General features: G+C 37.7%; 2 protein-coding genes across 7 annotated transcripts; both read right to left on the bottom strand.

The window, feature by feature from the left end:
- Nucleotides 1–452: 452 nt before the first annotated feature.
- On the bottom strand, nt 453–3,453 carry LOC112179668 (bifunctional UDP-glucose 4-epimerase and UDP-xylose 4-epimerase 1). Its single transcript, XM_024318123.2, has 9 exons — nt 3,146–3,453; nt 2,540–2,589; nt 2,323–2,458; nt 1,933–2,034; nt 1,570–1,797; nt 1,273–1,354; nt 1,018–1,100; nt 841–932; nt 453–723 (listed from the first exon to the last, which is right to left on the bottom strand). Exons 1-9 carry the CDS (start codon nt 3,338–3,340, stop codon nt 633–635), a joined length of 1,059 nt encoding a protein of 352 aa, XP_024173891.1. The 5' UTR covers nt 3,341–3,453; the 3' UTR covers nt 453–632.
- Nucleotides 3,454–5,742: 2,289 nt separating this feature from the next.
- Nucleotides 5,743–9,713, bottom strand: LOC112180996 (transcription factor MYB3R-3). 6 transcript variants are annotated; one of them, XM_040511800.1, is made up of 9 exons: nt 9,532–9,713; nt 9,270–9,405; nt 8,868–9,028; nt 8,638–8,689; nt 8,316–8,373; nt 7,763–7,857; nt 7,567–7,670; nt 7,197–7,325; nt 5,743–6,893 (listed from the first exon to the last, which is right to left on the bottom strand). In XM_040511800.1, exons 3-9 carry the CDS (start codon nt 8,996–8,998, stop codon nt 6,053–6,055), a joined length of 1,410 nt encoding a protein of 469 aa, XP_040367734.1. In that variant the 5' UTR covers nt 8,999–9,028; nt 9,270–9,405; nt 9,532–9,713; the 3' UTR covers nt 5,743–6,052. The 6 variants fall into 6 exon arrangements, with proteins under 6 accessions (XP_040367734.1, XP_024175373.1, XP_040367735.1 ...); XM_024319605.2 differs by having other exon boundaries at nt 9,270–9,374; XM_040511801.1 differs by having other exon boundaries at nt 9,270–9,347.
- Nucleotides 9,714–12,276: the final 2,563 nt, after the last annotated feature.

Raw genomic sequence — 12,276 nt, 5'->3', positions numbered from 1 at the left:
GGATGATATAATTATTTTTGCTGAGCGATCCGACCACAAACGTTAAAAACATTCTTAATACTTACAAAACTCTCCACCTTTTTGCTTCGCTTGGACCACCACCCTTTTGCTCCGATTTCTGACATAAGAGTTGAGCTTCTACATTTCTTGTGAGTGAACTTTCTAGCATATATGGTTAGTCAACTTTCTAGTCTCACCAATATGTCCAATTACCCAGCTGGTTTAAACTTAAAACCACACGCTTCTGGTGTGGTAAACAAGTATTTAGTTTCTATTAACGGTCCGGCCAAGAATATCCAACACGAAAAACATTACAGTCCCCATCTTAACCACTCAAATTGATCACGCAATTTGTGTATGTCTAGTTTCTTTTCACAGCCCAATTCCAATAACCTAACCCTAAAAACAGTTCTATGAAGGTCGATTAGTATACGCATCTGTTACCGGAATCATCCAAAGAAAAGCAATTTAATCTTCTTTTCTATATTTGCAAAGGAGTTTATTCTCATAAAGTAAAAAGAAGTTCCATGTTCTTCAACAAATGTAGCAGGACAACTAATATGCTTTATTCATCCAGGCAATATAGCAGGTCTGTCCTACTGTGTGCTGCGCATATATACACATGCTATTCCTCAAGGCTTGGATTGGCAACCGTAACCCCATGGATTGTTTACTGCCCAATTCCATTGGTCCCTGCACATCTCCTCCACTCCGTATTTTGCCCTGAAAAACGTATTAAATTTGCAGAACATCAAAAAAAATGTAAAGGAATATAAGCAGATTTATCTGGTGTACCGAATTGAATTGCACTGCATAACAGAACAGACAGATTGTACATACTTCCATCCAAGTTCCCTTCTAGCTTTCTCAGTTGAAGCATAAACAGCAGTAGCATCTCCTGGCCTCCGCGGACATAGTTTGATAGGGATTTTCTGTGATACACAACAGAGATGAGCTTCAATAACACAGTTTGATTAGGCAGAGATAGAGAAATTTTTAAAGGAAAAGATCAATCACCTTGCCAGAAGCCTTTTCAAAGGCAGCAACCATTTCGAGCACGGATGTACCTTGTCCAGTTCCCAGGTTGTAGGCAATACAACCTAAGACATTAAATTTTCTTTAGAACACCCAAATGTCAAAGAACATTTCCCTAAATATCCCTGAGATGATAGATTTATTTAGAAACATGGCAACTCTTGAATGTTGCCGTTGCAAGTTATTGTCAGGTGACAGCAAGTTCAGTCACATAAATGCTCATAAAGGAAAATTTACCTGTATTCTCTGTAGTAAAAAGCTTCTGAAGAGCAGCAATATGGCCATCTGCTAAGTCCATCACATGGATGTAGTCTCGGATCTGGTAATAATTGCAAGATGGTAAGTAAGATAAGCCACCTATATGAATTCAACCCAGAAATTGATATATGGCATGCTTAGAGATGTGTTTTTGAGTGGAATATAAACAGTCTGCACTACGAGTCAAGCAGATTAACCACAAGACTAGTTGATGGTCTAAATCAGTAAATTGACAAAAAAAAACACACAATCTGATGTAATTGACCATTGACATACCGCAGTACCATCCCTGGTGGGATAGTCATGACCATAAACATTAAGCTCAGGCAATCTTCCAACAGCTACTTGCTGTATGTAAGGCATAAGATTGTTTGGTATGCCTTTAGGATCTTCACCAATTTTACCACTCTCATGAGCCCCAACGGGGTTGAAATACCTCAGAAGAATAATTCCCCAATCTGGTTCTGCCCTGTGAATATCTCGAGCAATTTCTTCGAGGAAAAGCTAGGAAGATGGAGTGAATGATAAGTTAGATATGAAAGACAGAAGCATTCATTTTAACCAAAACAATAGCCATTCCAAATCAACTGGACTTTGGCATGATATATGGATCAAAGAATAAATCATGCTGGTCTGTACCTTGGTACGGCCATATGGATTCAGAGCTACAAGGTCAAAATCCTCAACACAAGGAATTTTTTCAGGTTGGCCATAAACAGTTGCAGATGAAGAGAAAACCATCTACACGCCATAACATGATACGTTAACAGGGCAAGACAAATATGATAACATTTTGCAATACCAATGACATATGACTCTGCTAATCAATTCCTATATTAAGGTTTCAATAGTAAATGAATGCTAAAAGTTGACAAGAAATAAGAGGTTGTATTTTGTTCCATAAGCAAGCAGTCAGAACAGCAGTCTTTTCTGCTTATATACCATGCTGATATGCGTACGTCACAAGAGATAGCACAGCACAGTCCTTCCCAACATTAAATACAACTCCCAAGGGAAACACAAGCATACCTTTTTGCAATTGTATTTTGCCATGATATTATAAAGATTCAGAGTTCCAATCAAATTGTTATCAAAATAGCGGCGCGGGTGCGCAACACTCTCCCCTACAGCTTTCAGCCCAGCAAAATGGATCACAGCATCAAACCTGTACCACCATCCAATAGACCAATCAATACCCCAACACTAAAACTGCATACTTTTAAGTGTAATAGCAAAAACCACGTACTTAGTTTGAGAAAACAGCTTGTCCAACTCCTCCTTATTTCTGAGATCACCCTGCAAACCGAAAAAAAAAAAAAAAAAAATTACCCAAATAAATCAATGAGAAAGGACCAAATCCAAAACCAAAACACAACGTTTACCTTGTAACAAATTAACATATTAAAGTCTCAACATTTCTCAAATCCAAGAAACTAATTTTCCACTGTCAACTTGATTTCAAAAAGCCAAGAACAAGATCAACTATCAAGAATTAATTCATTTTTTTGGGGACCAAGAAACCTTGGGAAATTAAAATCTGCAACATTTTTCAAAACTAATACGGTACTAACCCAACCGAGGCTAATAAATACACAGTCAACTCAATTTCAACTGGCAAAGAACAACACCAACTAGCACAAATCATCTCACTTTCTAATTTTGTTTCTTCTCTGTGACCAAACACACCATCAAAACTATAGGAATTTTGTCTGTATTTTCATAATTTAAAATAAATAAATAAATAAATCCCAAATTTTCTTGCAACCAAAACACAGAAATACGAAGCAAAAGCAGATACTGTACTGAAAGAAAAGAGAGAGCATAGATTCGATGATGAGCGAGAGAGCAGTACCAAGTGAAATTGAAGCTTCTGAGAGAGCTTGGGCCCGACCAAGTCCCTGACCCTATGAACAGCTTCAACAGAGGAGTTATCAAGATTATCAAAGATGACAACCCTGAAGCCCTCGTTGAGTAGCTGCACCGCCGTGTGGCTGCCGATGAACCCCGCGCCGCCGGTCACCAGAATCGTCTGCTCGATCGACCCCATAGCCCTCCTCAAAGACTCAAACTTCCAAGATAGAGGATGACCAAACAAGCAAGCAAAATTTTGATGGAGAGAATCAAGGGGGGGGGGATAAGAATGAAATTTTTTGATAAAGATCACTCCTTTTTGTTTGGCTTTTATAGTTTTTAGAATCAGTACGGTTGTGAGGAGTGGCGCGATTTTCAATAAATGATTGCTTCCGTAATCTGTTATGGCCGAGCGGGAATCGTTGGACTCGCGAGGGTTGGCGCGTGGCGGGCACGGTCCGATTAAGGAGACGCAGGATTGGGGTGGACGCGTTGGACTTGGGTCGTGGAGTGACTGGAGTCTTAGCTGGACATGGGGACGGGAGGATCCTTATCTGCTTTTCGGTTGTGTCAAATCTTTTTCCTTTTTTTGAAAATTTTTGAAATTTTAGTGAGAGGTTTCTAGATTATTTGAGGAATTTGGCTCGAAGATTATCTTGATATGAGATAATTGCTCCACCATTTTTGTAATTTAATTAATTTCGTTCAGAGACGTTTCTTGATTAATGAAAGAGACCGTTCTTAATGTGGGGCATTTTTAACTAAGTAGGGTCATTGTATTGATGAGTTGTATGAGACTATGAGGTATTTTTTGAATGTGTCACGTCAATTAATTTTTAGGTTAAGATAAAGAAAATAAAATCTATATCTATTTATTTAGCATATAGCTGAACCACGTGATGTGGTGTGCTGGTCGAGCGGCCTAGTCTGGAATCTCCAGGTCTAGCGTTCGATTCTTAGCTTCATCCCATGGCCAGCAAATTTGAGGGATCTTTGTTTGTTAACACGAGGGTTCGTGCGTCTGCGGTGCAGTGATTAGTCTGACAAAGCTGGGATACACTGCATGAGGGTGTGTGTGGTTCTATTAACGTCTTCTCCCTTAAAAAAAAAAGTATATGGCCATGCAATTTAAATATTGGTCGTCTCGAGTGTTAAAGGATTCATAACTGAAATAAGAGTATGATATAGAATGAAAAATACAAAAAACTATGGGAAAGATGATTATTTTACTACGATGATTTTCAGTTTGAAATGGAAAGTTTTTCTTTTTTTCTCACAATCTACAGCATGCCTCAATACACTGATCAAAGGGTTTAGGAGGCCATGGTGGTCCTTTTAGGTATCGATGTTTAACGGACAAAGGTTTAACAACTAGTCAGTATGTTTGTCATGAAGTAAAGAGAATAGTTCTGTCGAGCATTTCAAGAAAAAAGATGCGATACACAAGCAATTTGCACTTAGCTTTTTGAAAAATTCCTTCCTATAATGAAAAGCACACTATACTACAGGTTACCTATTTTGGGGGCAAAAAGTTGAACAATGGAAATTGTACTCCAAGTCTGCATAATAGAGCGGAAAGAACACTATATGTAACACTTCGTAATCAGATATGATTCTGTTGAGACATCTGAAAGTTGGCTCCTTCATCAGAGACTTACAGGTTATGCACCATTCAGAGACTTGCAGGTTATACACCAACATATGCAGAGACTACTGTTAGCGACATTAATTCCTTGCCTCAATCAAGCCTGATCTCTTCCTCAAATCAAGCTCATTAACACTAATATCTTCTGGAAATGTCAGTTACTGAAATTTTTGAAATTTTAGAGGGAGGTTTCTAGATTATTTGAGGAATTTGGCTCGAAGATTATCTTGATATGAGATAATTGCTCCACCATTTTTGTAATCCAATTAATTTCGTTCAGAGACGTTTCGTGATTAATGAAAGAGACCGTTCTTGATGTGGGGCGTTTTTAACTAGGTAGGGTCATTATATTGATGAGTTGTATGAGACTATGAGGTATTTCAGAGTTTGTGTTATTTTTTAATCTATTTGTTTTGTATCGTAATTTTTTGAATGTATCACGTCAATTAATATTAAGAAAATAAAATCAATATCAATTTATTTAGCATATAGCCATACAATTTAAATATTGGTTGTCTCGAGTGTTATAGGGTTCATAATCAGACATAGAATGAAAAATACAAAAAAACTATGGGAAAGAATACTATTTTACCACGATGATTTTCAGTTTGAAATGGAAAAGTTTCTCTTTTTCTCACAATCAACAACATGCCTCAATACACTGATCAAAGGGATGAATGGATTACCAATGCTTGGTGGTTCAAGTGGTAAGGAGCTTGTTCCCCTTAAGCAAGGTCTCGAGTTCGAGCCTTGTGAATGGAGTAGCCAGTATTGGGAGAGCTTCCCCCCTAAATGGGGTCCGACCCGGCTCGAGAGGGATTAGTCCTTACCTACGGGTGGGGGATACCTTGGTTTAACCAAAAAAAAAAGGGATGAATGGATTCAGAAGGCCATGGTGGTCCTTTATAGGTGTCGATGTTTAACGGGGAAAGGTTTAACAACTAGTCAGTATGTTTGTCATGAAGTAAAGAGAACAGTTCTGTTAAGCATTTCAAGAAAAAAGATGCGATACACAAGCAATTTGCACCAAGCTTTTTAAGCTTTCTTCCAATAATGTAAAGCACACTATACTACAGGTTACCTATTTTGGGGCCAAAAAGTTGAACAATGGAAATTGTACTCCAAGTCTCCAAGTCTGCGTAATAGAGCGGAAAGAACACTATATGTAACACTTCGTAATCAGATATGATTCTGTTGAGACTTCTGAAAGTTGGCTCCTTCATCAGAGACTTACAGGTTATGCACCATTCAGAGACTTGCAGGTTATACACCAACATATGCAGAGACTACTTTGCCACAGTTAGCGATACCCGAGTCATTTTCATCGTCAAATTCATGTTCCAGGCACCTCCCAAGAGATTTATACGCATCTGAAGTTTCGGGTCTATGCCGCATTGAAGATAAACCTCTGACATAGTCTGAAGACTTGGAGTCTCTGCTATTGAAAGCTGCTTCATCAAGACTCAGGATGTTCAATGCGGTTGAGCAGCTGGCACCAGAAAAGTTGGCATGATCTGTGGTTCTGGAAGCTCTCTTTCTTATGATGGAAGGAGTATTTTTGAAAGTCCTTGCTAAGCTCTTCAATCTAGATTTTGGACTGGTGCTGCTAGCATAGACATTCTGCACACTGTTGGTTGGAGTTGAATAGCGAAGTGGAATCTTTGGAGGAGTACAGTTTGAGTTGGTAGAAGGGGATGAATCCATGAAAACCAATGGAGAGTTTGGAAAAGGGCTGTATTCGCCTGTATGATCAGCAATTTGTTTGCAAGATCCACTTTTGACACCAAGAGGAGTAGCAACAATGCTGTAATCAGACTCTGCCGTAGTGTGCAAATTGATTAAACCACTTGGCCCTGTTTTTGAAGTCCTGCATTTCTGTGATTTCACAGATTTTCCTTCTGAACCATATGACCTTCCAAGAGTCCACTCTGTAGAACAAGCATTATCAAACTTCTGTCTGACTGTTTTAACTCCTACAAAATCTGATCCTAGTTCATCAATACAGATATCAGGATGCATGTCCCACTCATTACCATTGGGAGAGTATGAATCTTCTTTCCTCTTGAATGCGCCATTCCAGTAGTTTTTAATTGCATTGTCAGTCCTGCCATTGTCCAATAGATAACTGTGAATAATGTATTTTATCCAGTTTGATTCGAGCAGTGAAGGTAATTCGTGTCACTCATCTGAATAAATGAACCAAAAAGAAAGCAAGCTATAAGTTTTTTTTCTGCATGCAGAGTGGTGTGTTTCTCGTCTGATTGCTCCCTATCTTGTACTTTATATCATTTACCGTATTTTTCAGGTAAAAAACCATGCATTTATTCATGTAATAAAAGATATCCCCAGTGTTGATCAGTCTCAATTTTATGAACTCATTATCCATCAATTTTAAATCATTACATACCTTCCAGGTAGAAACCTTGCTATTTCTGCCCACTTGTTACCATTCTGTTGGTGGTAGAAAGCAAGAATTCTTTCCTCTTCTTCTGTCCATGCATCTTTGTTTATAGCCGGGCTTAAATGATTGTACCACCTGAACACGATTAAATAGCTTCAGTAATGTCTAATTAATCCATACTGTCATAGTGAGCATAGTTGGTGAACTTTATTATAAAAAATCTGTGCCAACACAGCTACTTTGACATGGAGTAGAACTCTAACGAAATCAACATATTGGGAAACTTACTGAACCACAGATGTACAGAACATATGAAGTTTGAACAGAATTTCATGCCAAATATCTGATGCACTGAATAGAAATCATGGTCCCCTACCTTTCTCTGCATTGCTTGCCTATTCGACCTGGTAAAAACTTTGCAATGACAGACCATCTTCTAGCACCATACTTTTCAACCAGTTTGATTATACAATCATCTTCCTGAAATCAGCCAAAAGGACTATGATCATATATCAAACAAAAGCACAGCATCTCCATTGCTATAAACATTGCAAAGAATATGTTATTAGTACCTCCTTTGTCCAGTATCCCTTGATGATTTCAGGATTCAAAACTTTTTGCCAGCGATGCAGGCACTGAACATCTGAACGGCCAGGGATACCTGCAGCTGCGCATTATAATAACTTAATCAGATAAATTTTTTTGCACCAGACGATGAAATCATGAAAATGAAACAATTGCTTAAGATTAGATTGATAATTATGATCTTCATGATGATTCCTGTCCTTTGGAAAAATCAAAAGAACATTGGCTACAGTTCAACATCAATGTGGCAAAGACAGTCCAATAAACTTGTTTGAGCAGGAAGATCAACATCCAGGGTCAGAAGCAATCAAAGTCAGTATCAAGCCAACAAATGGCTGGTGATGTTTAAATCTTTAACTTCTATGGCCACCACAAGCATGTCCACCAAGCACCCAACGCCTATGGCGAAGTAAGTAGGCATCTCTAATCGTGTTCCCCATCCACCTCTCATGAATAGATCTTAATACATCTTAGTGCAGAGATTAAATTTACTCTAATAACAACATTATTCAGCAGAGTGAAATAGATTGGAAAGCTCACCTATTTGCTTCCAATTACTCCCATTAAACTTTCTGACCAGCTCTACCAGAAGTTTATCCTGTCCATCAAAAGTCATGTGATTAAGGAAGTGAGAAATTTTTCGTAATTGCAGATTCCATGTGAAGAGAAAACATACACTGAAAGTAAACCAGCATAAGTTATCAGAATTTAGTATTTCCCTCTTCAATAACAATATATCTAAAATTGGAATGCTGAATTATATCAGCATTAGAAGTTTCTTGAAAAGTAAGTTGTATGCCCTCAACCTCCAACTAGTTTCTTAAGTAACAATTACTGAGAAACCTATATATTTAGTACTGACCTCTTTCTCAGTCCAGCATCTTGATGATCGCCTGGTTGGACCACTGGTTCTCCTAGAACAGTAAAGTGAGCATTTATCATATGAAAGCATAAAACTGAGCAAGTCATCTAGAACCAGAAAATTGACGATTATGGAACATTCAACTCAAATCTCCAGAAAGTTCTATCTTCTCACAGTGAAGAATCAGATATTATACCGCTTTTAAGTGAAAGATAATTGAAACAACATACCAAGTAAGAGGGCTTGGCTCCGAAACAGGCGAGTCACAATTGCCTTCAGATAATGGCCACGACTCGACCCCAAATTTCCTGTCTGAATGCACAGCCGCCTCCTCTATTAGTTCCCTTTTGACTTTCACCATGATCTCTCAAAAAAATCAATTCCACCTGACCTAGAACATATCACAAACACATGAGGTAAAGTGGGGGATTCTATCATACTAGAAAATTGAACATTCTGTTTGGGTCCAATTAACTGAATGCAATCAGAAACTACTAATCTCACACCTTCAAAAACAAAGCCAGTAACCATAGTAACTACAGATAATTCCTCTCAGACTTTCCCCTATTTCCTTACCAACCTAACAGAGCAAAATAAAACCCCAAAACACAAAAGTCTCAGTTTTTACTGACCCTGAACATTTCGCAAACACCTAACATGCACCACATCATGACCAACAGCCACAGTAGAAGAAACTCCATCATACTGAACTGAAATTCAACGTTCCCACTCAGTTCCTGAGGAATTTGGAAAGTAAAAATTTCACACCTAGAATTGTTTCAAAAAAAGCCAGTAACTTTGGCGGTGTACAACAGTAAATTTCTCACATTTTCGCACCAAACAAACACAGAGAGCAACGAATTGAAAAAAGCAATCCAGAATCAAAATCCGAACCTGAAGAACTCGAGGGTTTCCGAGAGAATGCGAAGTGCGGACGTCCCCAAAATGAGTCTGGAACGAACAGAGAGAGAGAGCGGAAATGGAAGCGAGGTTGGGGGAAGAGCAGGGATTTGGAAATGAGTCTCAGAGGAACCGAACCGGGTTTTTATACCGGTCAGTTGTGCAGGAGAAGCTAAATTATGTGCAGGAGAAGCTAGTGCTCGCTCCTCTCCTGGAGACGAGTAGCTTACTACGGAAGTTAAGCAACGGACTGTCATCGAAACGGCGACGTTTCTGTCATTTCAACTAACGTTTTTGAATGACTTTTTGGGCTTCGGATATGGGCTGGAAAATCAAAACTCGACACGGTGAACTCACACTTAGGCCACGTTTGGTTCGCGGAAAAAAAACATCAAGGAACAGGAAACTTGTTCCTTTCCTGCGTTTGAGATGCAAAAGGAAAAGAAATCGTTTCTTGAAGGAAGGGAAAATAAGCGGGAAAGTGATTCTTTCCAAATCTCAAAGAAATCACTTTCCCCCATTCTTTCATTGCATTTATTACTCATAACATATTATTTTATTACATTATTTATAAACTTTTTAACAAATTTCCTGATAATTTTCCTTACGTTACCAAACATCGGAATGAAAAGTTGTTAGGAAATTTCATTTCCATTCCCATAGGAAAGACAAAGGAATTACTTTCCCTTCCTTGAACCAAACGAGGCCTTATAGTTATCGAGACTCATACTATGAACAAGGTGGAAATACACTTGGATGGCTAAAGGGTCTCTGATTTGGATTGATTTTTTGTAGATAAGATCTTTAAATGCAAACTATAGAAAATGAACGGTTCAGATTGTCAAAGTATAAGGTGAGAATTTACGATTGGACAGACTAAACGATATTCGATTTGATTGATTAGTTATTCAGAGAATTTTCAAATAATAATTTATAGATAAAAGATTCAGATTATGAAATTATAAGGTGATCCATAATACTTTCAAGAGAAAATTAGTTCTATACCCAATTTGACAATAACCTAATCACTTTTCTTTTCAATCTACACCCAATATACATCATCACACATTCCTTACCGAGTAGATTTTTAAATTAATACAATTTTCATGAATTCTCTTGTTCTCATTGTACCATTTAGTAGCTTGTAGAAAGTCATATGAAAAGAAATTAATCTATATGCCTAAATTACATATCATTTTGAAATTATGTGATTTATGGCTTGATTCGTTCTTTGCTTTTAAATTTTCATTGTGAAAAACTTTTGAGAGTTTCTATTGAGACTTCCAAATCTGCTCAATTGACCTCATTCTATTATGAATTATTAAATGACATATATAACCTACTATAAAATGACTATTAAGGATAATAATTATACCAAAAAAATATTATATTTATTTTATGTATACTTTCCAATTCAATAATATTATATTGTATTCCTTATTATTTTCCTTACCTATTTTGATTTTCCAATTTCACTACATACTCATTAAAGCATTCATATATATATATATATATATATATATATATATATATATAATAAGAATTAAAAATATGATTAAGATCATGTGACATAAAAATGTATGTGTTTTAGAGAATCAGAAATTGAGAGAAATTCGCTGTGTATCCTCATTGATAATAGGGGTCTCTTTATATAGAGGATTACAATGTATAGAATCTCAATCATACAAGGAAAATAATCGTGCATTGAATAAGAATCTAGATCCTTCTAATTTAACCCTATTACCACTAGGTCAAGTAACCTAGAGTTTGGGACAAACACAAATTAGGGTTTACTTGAACACTCCCCCTTGTGTTGCCCAAATGCAGTGCTTCTCTTGTTGCCTCGTTAAAAACCTTGCCGATTAACAAAAACCCAGTGGGACAAAAATAACCTCGATCGAAGGGGAAAAAGAGCACAACACACCATTCACGTTTGGAGGTGAACATGTAGACATCCCCCCTGATGTCTGCGTCTCCCCCTGATGACTACGATCATCGGAGTTCAAATAATTTCCGCAAGCCAATTCTTCCCACATGTTTCTCGAACGTGGATTTGGGCAATGACTTAGTAAATAAGTCTGCCATATTATCCTTAGATCGAACCTAGTTCACTTGGGTATTTGAGGAGAGTCTATTGTTGCTGGTTATGCTTGGCGTTGACGCTTAGATGTAGGCTTGCTTCATTTGTTCAAAAAGAACAACATTATCCTAAATGCTCATAGGCTCATCTTGTGATAGACTTCAAACCACAATTGGTGTTGTCGCTTTTGATGTAGCTTTGCTTCATTTGTTCAAAACAAACAGTATTATCCTAAATGCTCGTAGGCTTATCTTGTGGTAGACTTCAAACCACAATTGTTCAAACATGCGTGATTATGGATCCAATCCATAAACATTCACGAACCACTTCGTGAAGAGCAATAATCTCTGCATGGTTCTAAGATATAGCGACTACAGTCTGTTTTGTAGACCTCCAAGATATCACGGTCTTTTCCCATGGTGAACACTTAACTAGTTTGGGAGCAACCTTTGTGTGGGTCAGAGAGGTACCCAACATCAGCAAAACCTTCCAAAACACTTACATAGTTTTGGGATGGCGGCCTTTTCTGGTGTGTGATGGGTCCGAATCCATCTTCTCTCTGTAGGGATAGAACAAGCCCATATCAATCGTACATCTCAAGTACTGAAAGATATCTTTTACACCAATCAAATGGCGTCACATTTGCGTAGAGCTATAAC

The sequence above is a fragment of the Rosa chinensis genome, chromosome 7, assembly GCF_002994745.2.
Source record: "Rosa chinensis cultivar Old Blush chromosome 7, RchiOBHm-V2, whole genome shotgun sequence".
NCBI classification, from domain to species: domain Eukaryota; kingdom Viridiplantae; phylum Streptophyta; class Magnoliopsida; order Rosales; family Rosaceae; genus Rosa; species Rosa chinensis.
The sequence above is the reverse complement of the archived record's forward strand: the minus strand, read 5'-3'. Positions and strand labels throughout refer to the sequence as shown.